General features: G+C 40.7%; 1 protein-coding gene across 1 annotated transcript in view; it reads right to left on the bottom strand.

Moving 5' to 3' along the window:
* Nucleotides 1-25,081, bottom strand: part of LOC149972460 (FERM and PDZ domain-containing protein 2-like) — a 36,461-nt gene extending 11,380 nt beyond the window's left edge. The window contains 15 exon segments of the mRNA XM_090218043.1: nucleotides 312-380; nucleotides 2,312-2,526; nucleotides 3,068-3,124; nucleotides 3,264-3,387; nucleotides 11,702-11,877; nucleotides 12,211-12,255; nucleotides 12,401-12,517; nucleotides 13,909-14,009; nucleotides 22,150-22,405; nucleotides 22,514-22,676; nucleotides 22,807-22,992; nucleotides 23,762-23,914; nucleotides 24,515-24,653; nucleotides 24,779-24,914; nucleotides 25,021-25,081. Coding sequence (XP_090074169.1) covers nucleotides 312-380; nucleotides 2,312-2,526; nucleotides 3,068-3,124; nucleotides 3,264-3,387; nucleotides 11,702-11,877; nucleotides 12,211-12,255; nucleotides 12,401-12,517; nucleotides 13,909-14,009; nucleotides 22,150-22,405; nucleotides 22,514-22,676; nucleotides 22,807-22,992; nucleotides 23,762-23,914; nucleotides 24,515-24,653; nucleotides 24,779-24,914; nucleotides 25,021-25,081 — 1,998 coding nt within the window.
* Nucleotides 25,082-27,154: the final 2,073 nt, after the last annotated feature.

Here is a 27,154-nt window from a genome sequence, read left to right on the forward strand (position 1 = left end):
CGCTGCTGTCAGGACGAGCGAGCTACGGTCAAGTGGGGGCATGTCCTTGAACTCAGCACGGCCTAGAGACTATGGAGAGGTTGTCCTGGTACCACACAGCCAGGTCTCTGACCTCCTCCCTATAGGCTGTCTCATAGTTGTCGGTGATCAGGCTTACCACTGTTGTGTCATCAGCAAACTTAATGATGGCGTTGGAGTCGTGCCTGGCCATGCAGTCCTGAGTGAACAGGGAGAACAGGAGGGGACTAAGCACACACACCTGAGGGGCCCCCCGTGTTGAGGATCAGCATGGCAGATGTGTTGTTACCTACCCTTACCACCTGGGAGCTTCCCGTCAAGAAGTTCAGGATCCAGTTACAGAGGCAGGTGTCCACGTGTCCCTTTTGTCCACGTGGGAAAGGGCAGTGTGGAGAGCAATAGAGATTGCATCATCTGTGGATCTGTTGGGGTGGTATGCAAATTGGAGTAGGTCTAGGGTCTCTGGGATAATGGTTTTGATGTGGGCCATTACCAGCCTTTCAAAGCACTTCATGGCTACAGATATGAGTGCTACGGGTCGGTAGTCATTTAGACAGGTTAGCTTAGTGTTTTTGGGCACAGGGACAATGGTGGTCTGCTTGAAACATGTTGGTATTACAGAGTCAGACAGGGTGAGATTGAAAATGTCAGTGAAGACACTGCTAGTCAGTCAGCGCATGCTCGCAGTACTCGTCCTGGTAATCCGTCTGGCCAGTGCTACTTGCCTTGAAGCGAGCATAGAAGTCATTTAGCTTGTCTGGTATGCTCGTGTCACTGGGCAGCTCGCGACTGTGCTTCCCTTTGTAGTCTGTAATAGTTTGCAAGCCACATCTGACGAGTGTCGGAGCCGGAGTAGTACAATTTGATCTTATTGATGCTTTGCCTGTTTGATGGTTCGGAGGAGGATATAGTGGGATTTCTTATAAGCTTTCGGGTTAAAATCCTGCTCCTTGAAAGCGACAGCTCTATCCTTTAGCTCAATGCGGATGTTGCCTGTAATCCATGGCTTCTGGTTGGGGTATGTACGTACAGTCACTGTGGGGACGATGTCATCAATGTACTTATTGATGAAGCCAGTGACTGATGTGGTGTACTTCACAATGCCAATGTTAGAATCCCGGAACATATTCCAGTCTGTGCTAGCAAAACAGTCCTGTAGCATAGCATCTACTTCATCTGACCACTTTTTTATTGACCGAGTCACTGGTGCTTCAGTTTTTGCTTGTAAGCAGGAATCAGGATAGAATTATGGTCAGATTTGCCAAATGGAGGGTGAGGGAGAGCTTTGTATGCGTCTCTGTGTGTGGAGTAAGGGTGGTCTAGAGCATTTTTCCCCTGGTTGCACATTTAACATGCTGATAGAAATGAAGTAAAATGGATGTAAATTTCCTTGTATTAAAGTCCCCGGCCACTAGGAGTGCCGCCTCTGAATGAGCATTTCTTGTATGCTTATGGCTGTATACAGCTCATTGTGTGCGGTCTTAGTGCAAGCATTGGTTTGTGGTGGTAAATAGACACCTACAAAGAATAGATATAAACTCTCTTGGAGTGTGGTCTACAGCTTATCATGAGATACTCTACCTCAGGCGAGCAAAACCTTGAGACTTCCTTAGATATCGTGCACCAGCTGTTGTTTACAAATATACATAAACCGCCACCCCTTGTCTTACCAGAGGCTACTGTTCTATCTATGCCGATACAGTGTATAACCCACCAGCTGTATGTTATTCATGTGGTCGTTCAGCCACGACTCGGTGAAACACAAGATATTACAGTTTTTAATGTCCTGTTGGTAGGATATACGTGCTTGTAGTTAATCTATTTTATTATCCAATGATTGTACGTTGGCTAATAGGACCGATGGTAAAGGCAAATTACCCACTCGCTGCCAGATCCTTACAAGGCACCATGACCTTCGTCCTCGATATCTCTGTCTCTTTCTCCTGCAAATGATGGGGATGAGGGCCTTGTCAGGTGTCTGGAGTAAATCCACCTCGTCCGACTCGTTGAAGAAAAACATTGTATTTTAATACGAGGTGAGTAATCGCTGTCCTGATTTCTAGAAGCTCTTTTCGGTCATAAGATACAGTGGCAGACACATTATACACAAAATAATTTACAAATAACGCAAAAAAAACACAATTGGTTAGGAGTGTAAAACGGCCGCCATCCCCCCGTTCACTCAGATTCAGCAAGGTACGTCAACATATGTAAATATTTAACACCGAACAACACAAAGAGATTTGACAAAGGGATTGACAAAGGGATTTGTACAAAAAAAGACATTGCGTACCTGGTAGCTGAGTCCTGAAACCCATCTTCCATTGACAGTCAATATGATGTCTCCCTCTCTGATCTGTCCTGACTCCTGGGCTGGTTGACCCTGGAACAGAGTTTTGATCTGCACCACACTGCTGCCCTGGTCAGAACCACTGTTCAACTCACTGATGTAGAAGCTGAAGCCCAAACCACACAGACTCTTCTTCAACCGCACATCCAGAGTGTTGTCTGAGAAGAGTGCATTTTTATTTAGCTGTGTTTGAAAGAGGGGGGACGGTGTGTGTTTGTGTTTAATTTAAAGCTGCAATATGTAACTTTTTGGGTGACCCAACCAAATGTACCTGCAATAACAAGGCTAAGAAGCGGTATCCCTGTTCTATGTGCACTATTTCTATGCTTCCCGTACTTAAGTTCCATTTTTGCGTCTTTTACATTTGGTTTTGTACACCAGCTGAAAATGCAAAATCTTTGTTTATGGAAAAGATATTAAACAACGGTTTAGATGGTACAATGATTCTCTACACTATACTTCCTTGTTTTGTCACAAACTGAAATTAGACTAACTATTCTAATTTTTGCAAACAGGAAAGGGCAGAGTGATTTCTGCTTAGTGCACCATTAATTCAGCTTCACATTATTTACATGCAACAATGAGCATGTTCTACTGTTAAAAAATGACTGAGTACATTATGCCCCTCCACCAGATTGGAATGTGTGTAAACCGTAAAACCCAGATTGTGCTACTGACTCGGAACACACACACACTCACGTGCAAGTGCACTGTGGAATGCACACACGAACACTGAGCTGTAAGGCATCAGTGTGCCTGTGTGACAGTCATCACAAGGTAGCTGTCAGATAAGTCACAGGAGTGTGTGTGTGTGTGTGTGTGTGTGTGTGTGTGTGTGTGTGTGTGTGTGTGTGTGTGTGTGTGTGTGTGTGCCTGTGTGTGTGCGTCCTCTCACCATCAGTGACAAAGCTGTAGTCCTTGCCACTCAAGGTCATCTCCATGGAGCTGTCTCTCCTGAGGCTTCCTGATTGGCTCTGTGAAGCCACCTGGAGCTCTTTCTCTAGAAGCAGGCGCACCACCTAAGCACACACAGCAATTGCACATATAACATAACGATCATTCACCCACAGCGATCATACACTCAGTGAACATACACAGAAAAAAAAACAAACATCAAAAAGCACTTACTGTAACAGCTAAAAACACACAATGCTGTCCGTAAAGGTTTAGACACGGGTGTTTAGAGACTCATTATGCCAGTGAAGTCATGTGAGGAAAAAGCTAGATTTGTTATGTTACTAGTTATTGTCCTGGAATCTGGGCTTTATATACACATTGCATTCGGAAAGTATTCAGAATTTATTACATTTTTATACATTGGCAAAAATTTATAAAAACCTGTTTTTGCTTTGTCATTATTCCTATCCTATACCTGACAACTATTTTAAGTGACATTTAAAAGGCCGTCAATAGTGTAACACAAAATTCATATGAACACCACAACCCTTCACTTGACCTCTGCACAAAGTTTTCAAGCATACACAGCTTCTGACACCTGCTTTTGGTATAGCCGTAGATTTGTTGTACTTCCAACAACGTGTGACTCGTTTCAGGAAACGAGGCGTAAGTCGCACGTCACTACTTCTTCACAGGAGAGGCATTTGAATGTAAACTTTTTTTCGTAATGCGTTTTTTTGGCCTAAATGCCTTCTGGAACAACTTTCATGTGCCTTAATAACAAATTTGTATGTTGTCTGTAAATACAAATACCATCTGGTTTAGCCACAGAAAAATACAGGAACCGTCCAGCTAGCCATGATTGGCTGAGATAATAGATGGGATGGACATGCCGAGAGATGAGTTCAGATTGGTCTGCCATATAGCACGCTTCTGTCTATAACATGAGCTGGTCAGTATGTGTAGGTAATCCTTTTTAACGCTGATTATTTTTTAAAGATATTATGTAGTACAACTGCAAAAGTGTTGCTCTCCATGGTGAACACAAGAGCAGACTCAGATGAAGACACTGGCATGAGGTAAGCAAGATATTTATTGAAACACAGGGGAGAGATGGGGTGCAGGCCACATGGTGAGAAGTAGAGGGCGTGGCAGGAGAAGATGTAACATCCACTTTCTGGAAGAACGAGTTTTGAAATTAGTGGAATGTCCGGTGGAATTAGAGTATGATATTAGGAGATGGAGAAAATTCTGGCGTTTGATTGCAAATATGCAGAGGGAGTCGAAAAGAGAACACACAAAAGGCTGTTGTATAAAACATCTGTCTCCGGAACACATCTTCAAACTAAGGGCAAGCATGGCATCCCTGACAGAGAGGGAGAAGTGCCCATCCAAGTATACGGGTAAGATAGTCTAGCTAGCTGTTAAAGCATACTGTTAGCTAGCTAGTTAGCTAATGTTAGCTGGCTGGCTCACTAGCTAACGTTACGTGTATGTACGTGTAGTAATATTACTTGTATCGCAGAGCCATTTGCATTGCTAATTATAGCCTAATGTTAGCTAGCATTGAACCTGGTTAATTAGCTACCTGCAGATTCATGCAGGGTAGTAACGTATGAGTTGGGATTATGGTTCATTGTTTAGCTACCTATATGTCTAAACAAAAGACTCCACTATGCAAGTGACTAATATACTTGGATTTTATTTGATATAGTATGTGTTTACCAGAGACATGACCTGCACCAAAGTCAAATTAGGATATAACGTTAGGCCAACGAGACAGTGTCCAAGTTCTAAAATTCTCTGGTAGAATGTCCTGCTTTTATTTTGTCACACTCAGAACCATAAGCTATACTCAGTAATTGGCTCGCCATTAACTTGTGAATAATTATCTTTTGTGGTTTATTTTCCTGTAATAATGAAGACAAATTTGCTAAAGTGAAGACGTTGTCAGCTATACAATATGTGACTCATTTCAGGAAACTAGGCGTATATCGCATGTCTCTACTTCACAAGAGAGGAATCTGAATGTAAACATTTGTGTTGATCAAAAGGCATTTTTTGGCAGAAATGCCTTCCGGAAGATGTGAACTTTCATGTGCCTTAATAACAAACTTGTATTACATCCATAAATAAGAATCAAATTGTTACTTTTCGAGCCTAGTTTGTTTAGCCATGGAAAAAGTCAGGAACCTTCCCACTAGCCATGATTGGCTGAGATAACAGATGGGTTGGACATGCTGGGAGATGAGTTTGGATTGGTCTGCCATAGAGCATGATTCTGTCTGTAACATGAGCTGTTCAGTATGTGTTGATAGTCCTTTCTACCGCACCGTTTTTGAAAGATATAACATTAGCCTTATAGAACTACAAAAGTTTTGCTACTTTTCTCAACAACATTGATGCCCTAAATGTATTATGTGCTATCGACAGATCAGTTGGAAAAAGTGATTGGCTACTTTCTGCACACGCTACAGTCAGTGTGTGAACTGGATTGCCTTGACACAACACTGGCCAAAAATGATGTAGCTACAAACAAAATATAGTTAAAATGGTTCCAGTCTGCCATGAATCATTCATCCATGTATACGGGTAAGAGTCTCGCTAGATTTTCAGAAATAAGTTTCTAATTTTGTCAGAAAGTTATTTTCATTGCAAGTTAAAGCACTCTGTTAGTTAGCTAGTGAACGTTAGCTTGCTGGCTCGCTATCTAACGTTACGTGTATGATCAGTGTAGTAATATTATTCCAATCAAAATCCATCTGCATTGCTAGTTATAGCCTAATGTTAGCTAGCTAATGTTGAACCTAGTTTGTTAGCTTAAGCTACCTGCACATTCATACTACATATTTGACAATGTTTGTATTGGTAGTAATATGAGTTGGGATTATGCCGGTTCATTGTTTAGCTTGCTAGCTAGCTACCTAGCTAGCTACATGTCTAAGCAAAAGACTCCACTTAGGTCGGATTATTACATGACCCATCAAATTAGCCAGGTGTGTCTGGGGGTGATTACGGCCATCTATTGTATTTCATGAACATGAGTACATGTTCAGACAACAGTGACCCATCCACTTACTGTTGCTAGATGTGGCTGGGTGGGTTGGTTATAGTATTTCCTTCACATTACCCATCAATTTAGACAAATGTGTCGGGTAAGCGTCATCTAATAATTATAAAAATGTTATAAAATATTTTTTATCTGGACACTCTGTTTTTGATATTTCTACTACTGATGTCAACCCATGTGTCTATCAGCCTAAGTTAAACATTCTGCCAAGAACATCCAACCATACATCAAGAATAACATGTGTGAGATGGTTGCTTCGTCCTCCAGGACAAATAAATATTTGTCAAATAAATAAGAGATGATGGAGACCTTGTCTGTGATATCATTCACCATACTCGCAAATAGACAATTTCATTCTTCCATGTGCCTCCACAGAATTCATCACAATATCTCAAATATCAGCAAATGCAAAAATATTTATCCCAAGGACCATCAGCAAGGCTATGTCTGCCCTATTATAGTCAAAACATAGTGGTCCCTCTGTTGCACAGTTTTGCAAGGTAAGATCAGACCTATTGGAATAGTTTGATTTGCAATTATGGTCAATATTATATGGTCTACTAATGTATATTTCCCCAGGTTCTAATCTCAGAGAATGTGGGCCAGAGCATTGTGGTTGGAAAATAAGGAAGTAGGTGCTATTCCAGAGCACTGGATCAAAGACCAAACTGTGTTGGCCACCAAATAAATATGACAAAGCAATAAAAGATTGGTGCAAACCCACTTTGAAATGGAAGTTTCTGAGGATAAAAGATATATAGCAGGTATTTACACTCCTTGACTTGTTCCACATTTTGTTGTGTTACAGCGTGAATTGAGATTTTGTGTCACTGATCTATCTACACACATGTCAGTGGAATTTTGTTTTTTAATTTTTTTTATAATTAATTAAAAGTGAAAAGGTGGAATGTAATTGAGTCAATATGTATTCAACCCCTTGTTACGGCGAGACTAAATAAGTTCAAGAGTAAAAATGGTGCTTAGCAAGTCACATAAATTGCATGGATTAACTATGTGTGCAATAATTGTGGTTAACATGATTTTTGAATGACTACTACATCTCTGTACTCCAAAAATACAGTTATCTGTAAGGTCCCTCCATCGAGTAGGGAATTTCAAGCACAGATTCAACCACAAAGACCAGGGAGGCTTTTCAATGCCTCGCAAAGAAGGGCACATATTGTATGATGGGTAAAAAAAATAAGCAGATGCTGAATATCCCTTTGAGAATGGTGAAGTTATCAATTATGCTTTGGATGGTATATCAATACACCCAGTCACTACAAATATATAAGCGTCCTTCCTAACTATATTGATGGAGAGGAAGGAAACCGCTCAGGGAGTTTAATGGCTGCGATAGAAAAAAACTGTGGATGGATCAATACTAACCTGCATGACAGAGTGAAATAAGGACGCCTGTACAGAATAAAACATATTCCAAAACATGTATCCTGTTTGCAATAAGGCACTATGTAATAATGCAACAAATGTGTCAAATAAATAAATGTTTTCGTCTTGGTAAGCAACTCCAGTGTATATTTGGCCTTGTGCTTTAGGTTATTGTCCTGCTGAAAGGTGAATGTCTCCCAGTGTTTGTTGGAAAACAGACTGAACCAGATTTTCCTCTAGGATTTTGCCTGTGCTTAGCTCTATTCCATTTATTTTTATCCTAAACTCCCTAATCGTTTCAGGTTAAGCATTTTTAAGGTTAGGGTTAAGTTAAGGAATTAACTCAAATCTTAAGGTTAGGCATTAACCCCAAATATTAATGTACGGGTTAAGGTTTGGGATAGGCTTAAAAAAAATTCTTAGAGCTGGGGTTGGCCTATTTTTAGATTCTTAGAGCTGGGCTATTTTCCTGAATTTCCACCTGACTGACGTGCCCAAAGTAAACTGCCTGTTACTCAGGCCAAGAAGCCAGGATATGCATATTATTGGTAGCATCAGATAGAAAACACTTTGAAGTTTCTAAAAATGTTAATATAATGTCATAGACTATAATAGAATTGATATGGCAGGTGAAAATCCAAAGAAAAACCAACTAGATTTTTTCATTTTTTTAGGTCCCAGGCTCTTATAATGGAAAGCTATGGGTCCTATGTAATTTTGGCTTCCAGATTGCAATTCTTATGGCTTCCACTAAATGCCAACAGTCTTTATTCAAGGTTTCAGGCTTGTTAGTTCAAAACATAGCAAGATTTTGGAGTTTCTGTGAAAAGACCCCTGGAACAATATCAGTCTTTCGGTGAGGAAGAGGGCGCGCACTTACTAATTTTACTTTCCTATTGAACATACAACTTTCCGTATGAAATATTATAGTTTATTTACATTTTAGGGTACCTGAGGATTAAATAGAAATGTTGTTTGACTTGTTTGGATGAAGTTTAGCGGTAGCTTTTTGGATTCTTTGTCTGCATGTTGAATAAGTGGATTACTGAAATCGATGGCGCCAACTAAACAGACTTTTTGGGATATAAAGAAGGATTTTGTCTAACAAAACTACCATTCATGTTGTAGCTGGGACCCTTGGGATTGCAAACAGAGGAAGATTTTCAAAAGTAAGTGATTATTTAATCGCTATTTGTGATTTTGTGAAGCCTGTGCTGGTTAAAAAAATATGTTGATGTGGGGCGCCGTCCTCAGACAATCGCATGGTATGCTTTCGCTGTAAAGCCTATTGTAAATTGGACAACGCAGTTAGATTAACAAGAATTTAAGCTTTTAAACTATATATGATACGTTCATGAATGTTTAATATTACGATTATTTATTTGAATTGCGCGCCCTCCAATTTCACCGGATGTTGTCGACTGGTGTCTATCCCTAAGAAGTTTAAATTAAAAGAAAATCTGGAGAAAAAAAAACATTTTATCACTGGATTTGAACTTGCAACCTTTGGAATCTGAGGCAGATGCTTACCCCCAGCCGCCATAACTGTCCACAACACTGAAACCTTCTTGAAGGTAACAATGCTCACTGTTGCCTCTAGTGGCCGGTTTCCACGTCATCTCCCAAAATCCTCAGACTTGGATGGACGTTGAATACTGACTTGTATCACGAGTGACCTGTCTGATTGACTCAGCGGGATGAATACTTTTATAGTCAAGATATTTTCCATTAAAGATTGAAGTATTATAATTTGTCTTCCACTCTGCCATTACAGATTATTGAGCGTAGATCGTTGACAAAAAAATGACAAATCAATTTTAATCCCACTTTGTAGCATGACAAAATGTGGAAAAAGTTAAGGGGTCTGAATACTTTCGGAAAGCACTGTATATTATACTTAAATGCAGTAAGTATTAACTGATCCCTTCAAATCTACAAATGTGTGGCTAGTGGGAAGATGGTCTCAACCCAGATGGAATAACTCCATGTTTCACCATTGTTAGTGTAGTGAAACAAAAGTGAAACTGAGCTGAAATTCATCTGGATTTCCAGGGTAGGGGCTTGTGTGGTTAACTTCGGCATGTTGTAGAATTTGGGTTTCAAGTTTGGTAATGTGTTTAGGTTTACTTTTTAAAAGTCTTCTTCCACCTCCGTATCATTGTATTTGAGAAAGGTATTCTAATTGTAAAAACAATCATCATGATGTTGTCCAATCATCTTGGTCTCTCACATGGCTTAACATTGGAGCATGAGGGCTCGAGGTCATGAGGACTTGTGTCTTCTTAATTGAGGGATCCCCTCACCAAATAGCTGCAAATGATCAGACACTTTTCCTGTGACAGACACAAGTATGAAACTCTCCATTTAGAATTTTGATTTAAAGTTTGGTAGAAATTAGATTGGCTTTAGGTAGAAAAATTGACTTAATTTTACACTTGCATGTGTTCTTATTTTAGGCCTACCCAAGCCCCCACTAAAATCTGCTCTGATGTGCCAGTGCCATTTTAGTCAGAAGACGCTCTTATCCAAAACAACTTATAGTAATGATTGCATACATTTTCAGACTTGGAAATCGAAGCCACAACCCTGGCTTTGCAAGCACCATGCTCGACCAACTGAGCTACATGTGACACTAAGTGCCACAAGGCTATAACACCCTGCAAGCCACCAAGTATTGGGGATGAGGGGAAATGGTAAACTAAAACACCACACAAGCCACCAAGCGAATACAGTGAAGAAGACCGTTTCACAACGTAAACCCCTTAAGTAAAATACATGATATTGAAATTAGGCTGTTATATTTGGAAATGAACAAATATAAAACTACTTTGTTTCAGAATTTAAAAAAAAGAGTCCAATATCTCCTTTGTGAGATCCGTGACATTTGTAAAGGCCGGTAGCCTGAGTCAGGTTGAGGAATTAATCTTTAAACTGAAATAGCCAAAGGAATATTTACTAAAGATGGAAGAGCAGCTAATGGAGAATGATTTTCTAAAATACATGGTGAGAAATTATATGTTTCATTGTTGTGAGTTGATGTAAAAAGGGCTTTATAAACAAATTTGATTGAAATTGGCGTGTTGCTTATAAAGTACATATTTTGTGTTCTATACAGAACCTTCACAAACGGCCTCATGTCAACGATGAATATGAAAGGAAACAAAAGGAAGAGGGTATTTGAGGTCTCCAACCTTTGCAGCATAATTATAGGGACAGTGGAGACCAAATGATGACATTTTACATGACATTTGAATACCTTCTCTAGCCGTTTTCCCCTTTTGCAGCAGGTGTGAGTCTTTGCGAATCAAAGGCTACATAGTCAGAAATACTACAGGCGATGTCAACCTGCCTGAAACATGCACCTGATTGAAAGAGGGGCAGTGGGAGGACCAATGACAAAGGAGATAAAATAGTAATTAAGAAGTTAAAAGCATTAAAGCCTTTACCGACAGTGACCTTCACTGGTTATTTGAATTTCTCATGTGTGTTTCCAGAAGCCTGTGCCAGAAATGACTTTTTGGGGCTTTTTATTTTTTAAATGGCTTCTACATCTACAGTATTTTATGGTGCATAGCATTTTATTTTAAAGTGTAATAAAATGTGACCGTTTTATTTACTTTGCATAACAGTTTTTACATAGACAAAGGTTTACACAATGCTCTTCCAAGTTACTGCTCTAATTGTGGTTACTGCTCTAATAAATTACAATTTCGTGGATTGATGGTAATCCTTGTTGAATTCATGGTGTGTTTTGGTCAAATCAGATCACAATGTTTTCTTAACCTCACTCCAATATTTAAATGTAGTTGATTATTAGTTGTGTATAGTTTTCAAACTAGTACTGAAATTAAAAAATAACTGTTGGATGTCTTTATGAGTTGGTGAATAAAGGTTGAAATCTCATTGATCAATGTCTCAACCAAATATTACTCATATTTCCACGATGAAATGACGGTGTGCCCAGTGGGCAGTGTTACCTGAGCGTCTAGGATCCGGACCACAGGGTTGTGGAGTCTCTTGACATGTTTAGATGTGGCCATGTTAGACAGGGCTGCCTCTGTCCCATTCAGGGTGGTCTGGGACCCAAAGCCCCTCTCCAACATCAGACCCTGAGTACTGCGGGCCAGATAAGTCTTACTGTCCCTCAGAGAATCTGCATGGAGAAGAGAGAAAGGACTCAGAAGGGCATTTCACACTAATGAGCCGTATCGAGCCGAGCCAAGCCAAACCAAGCAGTACTGAGCTGGTCTGGTTACTCATCCACCACAGTTGCTGGAAACGTGCTGAAAAAGACTATGTAAAAAGAAAATGTCCAGCCCAGCACAGTTTGGTTCGGTTTGACACGATAGTCTGAAAAGGGTAATATAGAAGTTGTTACTGTTTATACAGCACCAGATGGTGGGTGGCTTTTTGAACTCCCTCTCCAACATCATAACCTATACTGCCAAAGAACAAAAGTGTTTAAGTCAATTCTTCAATGTCATACCCCGGGTACTGGGAGGCCGCGAGCTCTCATTGTCCCTCAGAGAACCTGCATGGAAAAGAGGGTAGAGGGAGAAACAGACAGACAAGGTCTGTCAGAGAGTGTATGACAGAGAGAGAGAACTGTGACAATGAGAGAGTATGTAGCGTATAGTTGGGTGGGGATGTATTTTATTGTAATAGGTTCTACGTACATTTGGGCTGTGAGACGATGAGCTCCACCTCATCAGGGCTGCTCTGGAGGATGGCTGCTGCATTGGTGAATGTCACGCCCTGCAGACTGATCTTATTCAGAGAGATCAGACGACCGCCTACAACAAATCAAATCAAATGTATTTGTCACATACACATGGTTAGCAAATGTTAATGCGAGTGTAGCGAAATGCTTGTGCTTCTAGTTCCGACAATGCAGTAATAACCAACGAGTAATCTAACCTAACAATTCCAAAACTACTACCTTATACACACAAGTAAAGTGTGTATAAGATAAAGAATATGTACATAAAGATATACAGTGGGAAAAAAGTATTTAGTCAGCCACCAATTGTGCAAGTTCTCCCACTTAAAAAGATGAGAGAGGCCTGTAATCTTCATCATAGGTACACTTCAACTATGACAGACAAAATTAGAGAAAAAAAATCCAGAAAATCACATTGTAGGATTTTTTATGAATTTGTTTGAAAATTATGGTGGAAAATAAGTATTTGGTCACCTACAAACAAGCAAGATTTCTGGCTCTCACAGACCTGTAACTTCTTCTTTAAGAGGCTCCTCTGTCCTCCACTCGTTACCTGTATTAATGGCACCTGTTTGAACTTGTTATCAGTATAAAAGACACCTGTCCACAACCTCAAACAGTCACACTCCAAACTCCACTATGGCAGAGACCAAAGAGCTGTCAAAGGACACCAGAAACAAAACTGTAGACCTGCACCAAGCTTGGAAGACTGAATCTGCAATAGGTAAGCAGCTTGGTTTGAAGAAATCAACTGTGGGAGCAATTATTAGGAAATGGAAGACATACAAGACCACTAATAATCTCCTTCGATCTGGGGCAAGATCGCACCCCGTGGGGTCAAAATGATCTCAAGAACGGTGTGGAAAAATCCCAGAACCACACGGGGGGGCCTAGTGAATGACCTGCAGAGAACTGGGACCAAAGTAACAAAGCCTACCATCAGTAACACACTACGCCGCCAGGGACTCAAATCCTGCAGTGCCAGACGTGTCCCCCTGCTTAAGCCAGTACATGTCCACGCCCGTCTGAAGTTTGCTAGAGAGCATTTGGATGATCCAGAAGAAGATTGGGCGAATGTCATATAGTCAGATGAAACCAAAATATAACTTTTTGGTAAAAACTCAACTCGTCGTGTTTGGAGGACAAAGAATGCTGAGTTGCATTCAAAGAACACCATACCTACTATGAAGCATGGGGGTGGAAACATCATGCTTTGGGGCTGTTTTTCTGCAAAGGGACCAGGACAACTGGACAACATTCATTCTTTCCTTTTAAAGTGGCTAGTGATACATGTATTACATAAAGATGCAGTAGATGATAGAGTACAGTATATACATATACATATGACATGAATAATGTAGGGTATGTAAACATTATATTAAGTAGCATTGTTTAAAGTGGCTAGTGATATATTTTCCATCAATTTCCATCAATTCCCATTATTAAAGTGGCTGGAGTCCTCACCTGGTATGGAGGAGGTTGTGGAGGGGGCCTCTGAGAAGCCCTCAGAGTCCTGTTTCTGTAGCGAGGCATTGGAGATGATTCTGGGGATGGGCTCTGGAGTACTGGAACACAAAAACAGTCATGGGTTTACATAGATAATCTGATGGAAATAATTCTGGAGTACTAGAACACAACGACACAGTTTTTTCAGATGAATGATTATCAACATCAAAGGATGAAGTCAATGTAAGTAAGCTGAGGGTCTCTCCATTTGTGGATGAATAAACAAATGGTTGTACGGATGTCAGATCTTAATATGTCCCATTTTGTTGAGGGAGGGAAAACAATCCTGCAGCAGGAGGATTTCAAGGGATATTAAAGGATATTAAAAGAAGCACTGCCACGGGACAGCTGGAAGAGGTGTTTGTATGCTATACAATCACTTAGACTGCAAGTCCACTGAGCGTCAGTTCAAGTAGCCTATGTAAGCTACGTGCAGGCTACCGCCCGTCTTGTATGAATTCTTACAGTGCGTTCAGAAAATATTCACATGCCTTGACTTTTTCCGCATTTTATGTTCTGTTACAGCCTGCATTTTAAGGGCGGGAGAGGGAGAAACAACATTGTAGTGTAACCTTCTCACCAGGCTTGGATATGACTCTCACAATATTAACTTACGTAGAGTATCTCAACAGCATGGGATGTTAGGTGAGAAGGACATCTCCAATAATAATTCCTATTGTAAACTGTCTAGGGTGATGACAATTGGTATTAACTTCAGATGAAATTATTATAGGTTTCTGTTATTGTATCAGGATAGGCTATCCCATGCATTAAATTAGATTGAATAATTGAATGACTCCACCAAGGCAACATACATAAGGTTCAATATGTGTGTTATTACATATTAACATAGCACAATATCAAAATAAATACAAATAATAAACCCCAATGAGTCGTGCACAACCCATGTCCAAATTATTTCAAGCTTGCTTAATAACCCGTTGGCGCTCGTTGGAGCTAAAAAAAAATGACGACAAACATAAAGTCCAGAATCACCTCACCTTGTGGTTACGCACTACTTGTAGATTTTCCTTCAGCGAAGTATGGCAGTTCCTTGCAGGTTTCCTCACACGATCCACAGCAAGCACCGCTATCAATGCAGACGGACCTCCTTAGCCATAACCGACATCCCATGGGAACATGAACTCGTTAAGCTTTCCCAAGCAATTCTCTCTCAGTGTTACACGATGCTAGGCTAACCTCAAGGCTGTCAAATACATTCACTATGAGACGGTAGCTTCAGTCTTCACTAAGTCCTAACACAATTATAACAACTCTCTTATAAAATAAAATCGGCATTTCCCTTCATGTCTTAGTAGGTATGGGTTTTGTTCTAGTTTTGTCGTCTTCTTTTATAATTTTTCTTCACCAACGATCCTAAAGTAAAACCCATCCTTTTCTCAAGGTCTCTCTCCCTCTTTTTCCCAAGCCTCTGTAACAGTATAAGTTTAGACCGTCCCCTCGCCCATACCCGGGCGCGAACCAGGGACCCTCTGCACGCATCAACAACAGTCACCCACGAAGCATCGTTACCCATCGCTCCACAAAAGCCGCGGCCCTTGCAGAGCAAGGGGAACTACTACTTCAAGGTCTCAGAGCAGGTGACGTCATCGATTGAAACGCTATTTAGCGCGCACCGCTAACTAAGCTAGCCGTTTCACATCCGTTACACCTCCTATTAAGGAGGTCCACTCCCATTGGCCACAGCTTAACAAGCGACTTTATGGGTCAAAACTTAAACTTAAAAGTAAACTAACCTATTCACTTATACATTAAATAAATATTTATTCAAAATAAATATTTATCAACATTACAATTTAGGAGCAATTCAATCACCTTTTAAATCTAATACCAATTGATGATAACAAATAAACTCACTACTTGGTTTGCAGGGTATTGCAGTAGTTAGTCCACAATATAGTTAGTCCACAGGGTATTGCAGTAGTTAGTCCACAATATGGAAGAGTGTACAGAATATAAATATTCCAAAACATGCATCCCGTTTGTAATAAGGCAACAAAGTAAAACTGCCAAAAAATTGGCAAAGAAATGTACTTTATATCCTGAATACAAACCGTTATGTTTGGGGCAAATTCAACACAACACATCACTGAGTCCCACTGTTCGTATTTTCAAGCATGGTGCTGGCTGCTCAGGTTATGGGTATGCTTGTCATCAGCAAGGCTAAGGGACTTGTTATGATAAAAAGAAAACAAATAGAGCTAAGCACTGGAAAAATCATTAAGGAAACCCTGGTTCAGTCTGCTTTCCAACAGACACTGGGAGACAAATTCACCTTTCAGCAGGACAATAACCTGAAACCAAGATGACTTTGAATGTTCCTGAGTCGCCTAGTTACAGTTTTGACTTAAATCAGCTTGGAAATCTATAGCAAGACTTGAAAATAGCTGTCTAGTAATGATCAACAACCAACTTGACAGAGCTTGAAGAATATTAAACAGAATAATGTGCAAATATTGTACAATCCAGGTGTGCAAAGCTCTTAGAGACTTACCCAGAAGGACTTACAGCTGTAATCGCTGCCAATGGTAATTCTAACACGTATTTACTCAGGGGGTTGAATGATTATCTAATCAAGATATATTAGTGTTTTACTTTTCATAAATGTTTTATAAATGTTAAAATGTAGTTTTTTTAAAAGACGTTTAAAACTATTTTAATTCCACTACAACACAACATAAAGTGGAAAAAGTCAAGGGGTGTGAATACTTTCTGAAGGCACTGTATGCGGATTATAATAAATGTACAATATTTGAAGGGGGTAGATGTCAAATCTGTTTTTTTAGATCAATGGTTTATTATATGTTCAGGGCAAGCATCAGACAATATATATATTATCTCAGTGCCTGTGTGGTCCAGCAGTTACTGCTGCTGACAACAGCACACGTGCCAGAGTAGGCATGGGTTTGAATCTGGCCCACTACTTACCTTTACATTTTTGGAGGAACTAGTACCTTTCCTAGTTACTCTCCTTGGGTTTTACTTGACATTTCAAGTAATTTCTGAAGGAAGTAACTTACATTTGACCAAATCTCTTCAGTTGCATAAGATTTACAATGGCTACGGAAAGTATTCAGACCCCTTGAGTTTTTTCCCGTTACAGCCCTATTCTAAAACTAATTAATTAGTTATTTTTCTCATCAATATAATAATGACAAGGCCAAACAGGTTTTTAGAAATTGGTGCTAATTTACTGAAAATATAAAACTGAAATATCACATTTACATAAGTATTCAGATCCTTTACTCAGTACTTTGTTGAAGCACTGTTGGCTGCGATTACAGCATTGAGTCTTCTTGGGTATCATGCTACAAGCTTCGCACATCTGTATTTGGGGAGTTTCTCCCATTCTTCTGTGCAGATCCTCTCAACCTCTGTCAGGTTGGACGGGGAGCGTTGCTTGACAGCTATTTTTAGGTTTCTCCAGAGACGTTCAATCCAGGCTCTGGCTGGGCCACTCAAGAACATTCAGAGACTTGTCCTGAAGCCACTTCTGCGCTGTCATGCCTGTGTGCTTAGGGTCGTTGTCATGTTGGAAGGTGAACCTTCACCCCAGTCTGAGGTCCTGAGCGCCCTGGAGCAGGTTTTCATCAAGGATATCTGTACTTTGTTAAGTTAATATTTTCCTTGATCCTGTCTAGTCTCCCAGTCCCTGCCTCTAAAAAACATCCCCACAGCATGATGCTGCCACCTCCATGCTACACTTTAGGGATGGTGCCAGATTTCTTTAAGATGTGACGCTTGGCATTCAGGCCAAAGAGTTGAATCTTGGTTTCATCAGACCAGAGAATCTTGTTTCTCATGGTCTGAAAGTCTTTATGTGCATTTTGGCAAATGCCAAGAGGTTTGCCGTGCCTTTTACTGAGGAGTGGCTTCCATCTGCAGAGATGCTTTCCTTCTGAAAGTATCTCCCATCTCCACAGAGGAACTCTGGAGCTCTGTCAGAGTGACAATTGGGTTCTTGTTCACCTCCCTGACCAAGGCCCTTCTCCCCCGATTGCTCATTTTGGCCGGGCCGCCAGCTCTAGGAAGAGTCTTGGTAGTTCAAACCTTCTTCCATTTAAGAATAATGGAGGCTACTGTGTTCTCGAGGATGTTCAATGTTTTGGTACCCTTCCCCAGATCTGTGCCTCGACACAATCCTGTCTCAGAGCTCTACGGATAATTCCTTCAACCTCATGGCTTGGTTTTTGCTCTGACATGCACTGTCAACTGTGGGACCTTATATAGACAGGTGTGTGCCTTTCCAAATCATGTCCAATCAATTGAATTTACTGCAGGTGGAATCCAATCAAGTTGTAGAAACATCTCAAGGATGATCAATGGAAATAGGATACACCTGAGTCTCATAGCAAAGGGTCTGAATACTTGTGTAGATAAGGTATTTGTGTCTTTTGTTTTTAATTCATTTGCAAAAATGTCTAAAAACCTGTTTTTGCTTTGCCGTTATTGGGTATTCTGTCTAGATTGCTCAGGATTTGTATTTATTTAATCCATTTTAGAATAAGGCTTTAAAGTAACAAAATGTGGAAAACATCAAGCGGTCTGAATACTTTCCGACGGCACTGTATATTATTATATCATTTCTGTCGGAGGGAAACCACCTAACCAAATGTTGTGATTTTCATTTTTTTTACATGAACCGATACTATTGGTTCCCTTTTATGTCTGTATGAACGTTTCACAACCTCTTGACCAATTCAATGTATTCAAAATAGCTTCTCATAAAAAATCTTAAGTCCAATAGCTCTCCAAGTTGTCCATCAAACCCAGTTTTATCTCCACCAAGGCTCTTGACGTGAAGCACACTTCAATTTGTTCTTGGGTTCTCAGCCAGACGCGATCAGAGGTATGTTGGACTTTAATGAACTTCTGCCTTTGTAATATTATATGTTTCTGGAGTAAGAAATGTATTTCTAAGATATAATTCTGCTGCTGAAATGGTGTTTTGTGGACAAGTGCAAATTAATTGGCTAAGTAGCTAACTAGCTAGATAGTTAACTAGTTTAGGCTGACCCAGATTCTGAAAGAAAAAGTTTAATATCCATTTTTATATTGCCACATAATCTCTGTTTTTTGGCTAAATAAAGCATGCACAGATTCATCAAATATGTGTGGCAGTGGGAAACTAGCTATCACATTAGGATGCCACTAAAAAAACTGGCTAAGCTATCTAGCTAGCTGCAGTGTCAACCATGTAGTTAACTAACGTTAGCTAGACCATTGGGTCAGTCCACCACAGCATCCTCACATTGCTCTCTCTCACTCTCTGTGTATGTGTGTGTATGTTTGTTTAAATGTCATTCTGTTTTTTTTTCAGCCCAATTTTGTGTTATCCAATTGTTAGTAGCTACTATCTTGTCTCATCGCTATGGGAGAGACGAAGGTTGAAAGTCATGCGTCCTCCGATACACAACCCAACCAAGCCGCACTGCTTCTTAATAACAGTGTGCATCCAACCCGGAAGCCAGCCGTGTCCGAGGAAACACCGTGCACCTGGCAACCTTGGTTAGCACGCACTGCGCCCGGCCCACCACAGGAGTCACTGGTGCGCGATGAGACAAGGATATCCCTACCGGCGAAACCCTCCCTAACCCAGACGATGCTAGGCCAATTGTGCGTCGCCCCACGGGGCGGCCGGTTACGACAGAGCCTGGGCGCGAACCCAGAGTCTCTGGTGGCCCTTAACCACTGCGCCACCCGGGAGGCCCGTCATTTTGTTTTTATGACAAGGTCAATAAGCCCCTCTGCCATACAGTCAGTATATCATCTCCATAAGCTTTTGGTGCCATATACTAGACATCTAGTTTTTCTGTGTCTTTTTATTTACAGCTTGTAGCGACACAACCAAGGGGGATGAGAATGGGCCAGCCAAGAAATTAAAATACCTTTCAAAGTGGAAAAGAGCGGTAAGAAGGAGGATGGAGGGTAAATCCAGTTTTGTCTGGAAGGGACACAGCTTTTGTCAAAAATGTATTTTTTTTTGTGAGAACTAATATTGCAGTTATATCATTGCATATGTCATTTTCTCTTAGGCCACCCATATACATTTTAGTAATTTAACAGACACACTTAATAACCTCTTGGATTTAGGGGGCGCTATTTACATTTTTGGATGAAAAACGTTCCTGTTTTGAACAAGATATTTTGTCACGAAAAGATGCTCGACTATGCATGTAATTGACAGCTTTGGAAAGAAGACACTCTGACGTTTCCAAAGCTGCAGATATTGTCTGTGAGTGCCACAGAACTGATGTTACAGGCGAAACCCAGATAAAAATCCAACCAGGAAGTGCCGCATTTTTTGAAACCGCCTCATGCCAATGACTCCTTATATGGCTGTGAATGAGCTACGAATGAGCTTACGTTTTCCACGTATTCCCCAAGGTGTCTACAGCATTGTGACGTCTTTTTACGCATTTTCATTGAAGAATAGCTGTAAGGGAGCATATTTAGCAAGTGGTCACATGGTGTCTCCCGCAGAAAATCTTGCGTAAAATACTGAGGCAGCCATTTTTCCAATCACTTCTTATGAGAAACCAATTGCCTCAACGGATATATTATCGAATTAATATGTTAAAAACACCTTGAGGATGGATCCTAAACAACGTTTGCCGTGTTTCTGTCGATATTATGGAGTTAATTTTGAAAAACGTTTGGCGTTGTAATGGTAGCATTTTCCAGTCGATTTCTCAGCCAAGCATGATGAACAAACGGGAGCTATTTCGCCTACAAAAACTGGGAGTCTCCTATCTAACTGGGAGTCTCCTGAGTGAAAGCATCCGAAGTTCTTCAAAGGTAAATGATTTAATTTGGTTGCTTTTCTTATTTTCGTGAAAATGTTGCCTGCTGCCAGCAGAGCTAGCGTAGCATTATGCCATGATAAACTTACACAAATGCCTGTCTAGCGTTGGCTGTAACGCATATTTTGAAAATCTGAGATGACAGTGTTGTTAACAAAATTATTAGGTTATTCAATTATTGCATCTGAGCTCCTAGTGTGTGCGGCTCTCCTTTAATTTTTCAAGTGTTCTACTCCGCTAGCCAGCACCTCGCCTAAAAAGGTGTGCGTTTCTTTCACCTCTAGCTAGGTGACGTTAGTCATAAGGTTATCCCCTGATGAGTCACTCGCATAATGTGTGCCTTGCCAGGCTACTTACTATAGCCAAGTGAACATCAGTAGCTCATCAGAATAACATTAGCTTTTTTCTTATTCACTGTTTCACCATCAGCCCATTCAACAGCTTCAGATCGAACTAAGTGCAGTGCAGACAAACGTAAACCGTAGCACCAGGTTGTAAACAGGAAGTAATGAGTACGCACATGTACATGATTTGTAGGTGGTTCCAAATTAACTAAAGCGTGATAAAGTCGTCCCTCGCAAGACGTATAGTCAGACATAAATGTACATAATTTTATCATGAAACACACAGCATAGACGCGAAAAGATCTGAAGTTTAACTTCGGATTTCCCTGTTCAAGACCAAATATATCATACTTTGACAAAAACTATGACTTATTGACTTAAATCATTGAGCAACATCACGGGTAAGCTCCGGGCATCGTCTTTCAGCTGAAAAAAAGTGGATTTCCGCTGGTGTGGGTGTTTAAAATCAGGTGAAATAAATAAAAAATGTCACCAAGTTACACTACTCAAAAGGGACTCATTTCGTGGAAAAACACAGTAGATGAGGTGAATTGCCACCATAGAAAGCAGGACGCTCTGAGCTCAAGTGAAAAGCATTTTATTGATGAGGAAGTCCATTGTGCTGTAGCGTTATTGTTATGTACAGGTAACTGCCAAAATAAAGGAAACACTTGAGTAAATGAAGGATGCAAAGCCTATTGAAAGCAGGTGCTTCCTGAGTTAATTAAGTAATAAACATCACATCATGCTTAAGGTCATGTATAAAATGGCCAAATCTCAACCCAATTAAACACTTATTGGAGACTGCTTTCCAACTGTAAAACACCAAAGTATGGAATTTCTCAGGGAAGAATGGTGTTGCATACCTCCTATAAAAGATCCAGACAATTTTAGAATCTATGCCAAGGGGCATTGAAGCTGTTCTGGCAGCTCTGGGTGGCCCAACGCCCTATAAAGAAACTTTATGTTGGTGTTTCCTTTATTTTACCAGTTACCTGCAAGTAGTGTTATGTAGTGTTATGTAATGTTACCTCAAGGCCTGTTCCTTCACCTCTGACAGTCGGCATGGCTCGGGTAGATCTCTGTTGATTTCTCTCATCTCACTTTGTTGCCGTAGACATGCCTCCACCTTCGCTGTGATGTCATCACACAACTTACTTAGCGACTCGCGTTGGCTGAGGTTGGCCGGTATCTCTACACTGTTCAGGACGACCTCGGAACATGAAAGACGCTTCATATGGGAGTCACGTGTCCGACAGATAGACTGGTACTTCTCAATGTTCTCATCTGAAATGACAACAAATAATCATAATGAATAAACAAATGTGTGTGTGTTTGTGTGTGTGCGTGCATGCGTGCCTTCCTGCCTGACTTTGTGCTCTAAGAGCCCTGTACCTTGAGCGATGCTGTAGTTCAGTTGCCTGGAGGTCATTTCACTGTGGAACTTGTGCTGCGCGGAGCAGAGACTAAGGAGGTACTGAGCAATCTTAGAACTCTCTGTCACAAAACTGTGCTTCTTACTGCTGGGACCACCACACTCTATTGTCAGCTTACGACGCTGGGGAAGGGGGAGAGAGACAACCGTCAGGGGCTTGTCTTTTAAATCAAGAGCATTGCAGCTGTTAATGTCAGACACACATCTGAAAGCACAGTATAGAATACAACACTAGTATTCCAGTAGTACTCACATTGGCAGAGATGGTATCGGTCTCACTCCAGAGGAATCGCTGTGTGACGGTACGGAGGTGGTTCTTCAGCTCATAGACAATGATTCCAGTGGCACAGACTCCCAGCACCAGCTCCCCCACCACCGGCTTCTTCTCCCGGCATACCCGATGGAACACCATCCCATACTCTGGAAGCTGCTGAGCGATCTAGAGAGTAGATAGAACAAGTGTGTTGCAAGGTTGATCTCAGTAAAGGAGGAGAACATGCTCAATTCAACATCTTCTTGTGTATACATGTAAAAAAAAGGGTCCTGGGAACCAAAATAGATTAAAGAAAATTGAAAGGGCAAGCACTCAATTGATTGTGATTTGCAATAATAGAAGCTTTGTTTTACTGTATCTTTAAGCTCAGTTGAGATACATCAGCAAAAATAAGACGAGACAAAACTACCCAGTTTTAGAATGTTGTGTTGTAAAATTGACTGAAGACCGGGCATTCAGATCAAACAAACGAGACGTGCAGTTGAGACCATTTCCACTTTAATGGTGTCTCTTTACAATGACGTGATGAAATTTTGAAACAAGTGGCCACTTGTTGTAGCAAGTTGTTGTAGCAAACTAGTATTATGAAATACATGCACCAGAAACAGACCACACATTGGTATTTTGTCAGAGAAGTATCAGCAAGCTAGGCTAGCTAACTAACTGCTTGGCTAACTAACTGCTTGGCTAAAACAGAACATCAACTCATTGTTCTCTGAATGGATAAACAGATCCGTCTCATTGCAAGACTTTAGCAAAAGATTTGACATGTTGACTCCAGCAGCAGACATGAGCTGTTCTAAAACTAGGCTGTTCAGATCAAGCAAACTTCGTTCTAAAACTGCAGGAAACTGTCTTGTCTCGTCTTATGAATCTGAACTGGGGATTAATTTCCAAAACTTTGATTTCTGCAAATAATAATAGATTTTCTTACTTTTAGGAACTCGGTCTCAGCCTCCTCGGGCAGCATCTCGGCATTGTTAGCGTGGAACCGTGACAACTCCTCCTTTAGAGTGGGCAGAGCCATCTTCTCCAGCATTCTCTTAGACACATACTGCTCCGGCTGGTAGTAGTTCCTACCATACAACTGAACAGAGATAACAGGCCTGTCAATGACATATACTGACACTAATGTAGCAGTCTTTACCATACAGATATAACAGGATTGCATTCAATAGGTACCAAACTCAATAAAACTAACTGCAACAGAGAGGGACTACCATGACTTAATTTTTTTTCTGTTTCAAAATGTTTTGTTTGTGTGTGCCATACTGAACATTACCCAGGTCTGTCAATAAGATACATTGCCATTGATGTTTTACAGGACAGATATAACAGGTCTATCAATGAGATACTACTTCCTCATAAACATACTGCGTTGGCTGGAAGAATGATGAAGAGCCATACAATCGCTCAGGATTTTATGGAGAACCTAATCCATTATGGGGTAGCATGTAGCCTAGTGGTTAGAGCGTTGGGCCAATAACCGAAAGGTTGCTAGGTTGAATCCCCGAGCTGACAAGGTACAAATCTGTTGTTTGCCCACTGTTCCTAGGCTGTCATTGTAAATAAGAATTTGTTCTTAACTGACTTGCCTAGTTAAATAAATAAAAAATGTAGATCATTAAAGAAAAGAAAAACCCTAAAGAAAAATTATGTTTCTGAGACAGTGGTTCACTCAGTTTACCTCAGACATGTAGTCCCCAAACTCTGCCTGAAGAGCAAGAGCCGCCAGGAACATGCACGTCTCCTCATTGCAGTACAACCTGTCCTCTAGGATATCCTTCCGCAGCTGCAAGTAGTATTGGTGACGTGTCAGCCTGTGTCTGGAACACCCAATATGCAGTTCTTTAAAGAGACAACTAACAACTGCATTTCCCTAACAGTTCATGACACCAAAACTAGATACTTTTCAGTAAAATGAAAGATATAAAATAATGATCAGACTCACAATATGAAAGAGATGTCGTCAACGAAAAACTTGACCCGTAGAAAAACAAGAAAAGAAGTCGACACTACTTTTTTCCAACTGTCAGGAGCAATTTTTGAGATTTTAATCTCGTGGTCCAGGAAAAAGTATTCATCATCTAAAAGAAAGAATAACATAGTATATGTAGTATGACTATAAATCAATAAATCAACTACAGTATATGTTTATGAGACACATAAGATGGATTGTTGTCAGTTTCTTACCATCGATGAAGGCCAGTCCGAAGTAGAAGTGCTCTACCAGGTTAGCGTGAGCCACCACCATGTCGAACACGTCTCTCCCTCTGGAATTTTTGTCACATCTGACCAATACAGACTGACCACTGGGCAACACCACACTAACCTCTCTCTGGGACGAACAAGACCTGCCCTTCTTAGACTGGTCGGAAGAATATGGATTAGGTGGAGGGGGAGAGAAGGAGAGAGAGAGAGAGAGAAGGAGGGAGAGAGAGACAGAGAGAGGATAACCAATCTTTAGTCAACAAAAAATAGACTCAAAACCCAAAAACGTAAATCTTCCAAAACAATTCTAGAATTTTTTAAAATGTTTTTACCACTATGGATCCGGGAAGCTCCAGACCTACATGGGGTTCGTCAGCCATCCTGATAAACTCAGGACCCAGAGCCTGAAAAGACACAACACGATGTAAACACAGCAATGCAGATACACAATCACATCATGCTAACATCACTACACATGGAAACAATTCATACACCACAATACACACACACACCTTCACACACACAGGATGCATCAGTCCTGACTATGACCGTCACCATGCTCCAGCAGCACTGCAGTTTCAAGTCAAGACTGATAAACCAGAACTGGGTCGGAGGTGACAGCTACCTCGATCTAACTGGGGCAGTGACGTCACAGGCTACGCTGACTACACCCAGCTTACTGTATCTTCGTTTCATCCCCATACACATTCTAGTTTTCAAAGTACGCTGTGCGTACACATCCTAGTTTTCAAAGACAAATGATTTTCAATGAACGTTCATTGAGTAACATACAAATCAATCTAATTATCATATTTGCTTTAGTGTATAAGACTGGGATTATATCTTAAACTGTGAAGGAGCTGCATGCGTCAGAGGGAAAATGTTGAGAGTAAAAAGAAGTATGGAATCTACAGAATGTATGACTCAGAGTCATGCATTCTGTTGCATATTATTTGTATATTATCACCCCCAGAGCTCAGAAGATAACTCGACGGGGTCTCAGAAGAACATCAACCCACATCACAGGGTGCCATAGATCAGGGATCATCAACCAAACTCAGCAGCGGGCTGATTTTTTCTCAGGTCAGGGGGCCGGAACATAATTACAAATAAATTGTAGACTGCAAATTGTCCACAAAAAGCCCAAACAGATATAATATTTGGGTCCTTCTTTAAATCACATTCCGGTTAATGCCTTCATAAGCACTGCATAAATGTGTTACAAAGCATCTATAAGCGTATGTCATGCTTTATAAAGGGTTCATAAATGTGGCCTAACTGTGTGACATAATCACCAATGTCTAAAGTGACATAACACGGTATGTCGAATATGACTTAAACATGTGCTTTATAAAGGGTGACATGTTGTGCTGAAGGATGGCATACGCTCTACAGTGATAACACCTTAGTCACATTATAGCTAATCTCATTCCTAGATACTTCTGCCCAAATGTGCAGAAGGTCTGGTGGACCAACCCATCAAACTTGGGACTTCATTAGTTAGATTTAAAAATAAATATAAAAAAGATAACTTGTGGAAATGGGCAGGGTTTAACAATAATTATGACTTTTTGACTGTGTTATGTGTTCTATCACAAATACCTCTCACACCCTGTGGATCATGAGAGAACTTGATAAATAAGCAGAACGTTAATAACCTATTTATTGACACTTCATGTAGTGTCCTGTAATACTTTGTTTGTAGTGAGACACAGGAGATAACCGAGAGCACGGGCTGAATTCTGGAGATTGAGTGTACATAAAGATACACCAGGCGGGGGTGTTGGGACAGCGTTGGTCTGGTCCACACACAGAACTCCTTGCAGCACCTACAGCGGTAATGATTGTCATGTCTCTCGTCGGTGGGTTCACAATTCTCATGTGAAGAGAGATCCAGCTGCATAATGGGTGAGCTTGAAGATGCTATGACAGAGGAAGTGGAGCTAAAGAGAGAGAGAAATACTAGATTCCACTGTAGACATGCAGAGGGGTTGGGTCTGGGAGCTACCTTAACCGCCATAATTGGGTTGGGTTAGTTTCTTTACTGATTAATGCATCATATAAAAGGATAGATGTTGGGGTAATTGTACTCTGGACAATAATCTTGAGGCATTGA

The sequence above is a fragment of the Oncorhynchus mykiss genome, chromosome 23, assembly GCF_057628025.1.
Source record: "Oncorhynchus mykiss isolate SJ-2025 chromosome 23, ASM5762802v1, whole genome shotgun sequence".
In the NCBI taxonomy this organism is placed as follows: domain Eukaryota; kingdom Metazoa; phylum Chordata; class Actinopteri; order Salmoniformes; family Salmonidae; genus Oncorhynchus; species Oncorhynchus mykiss.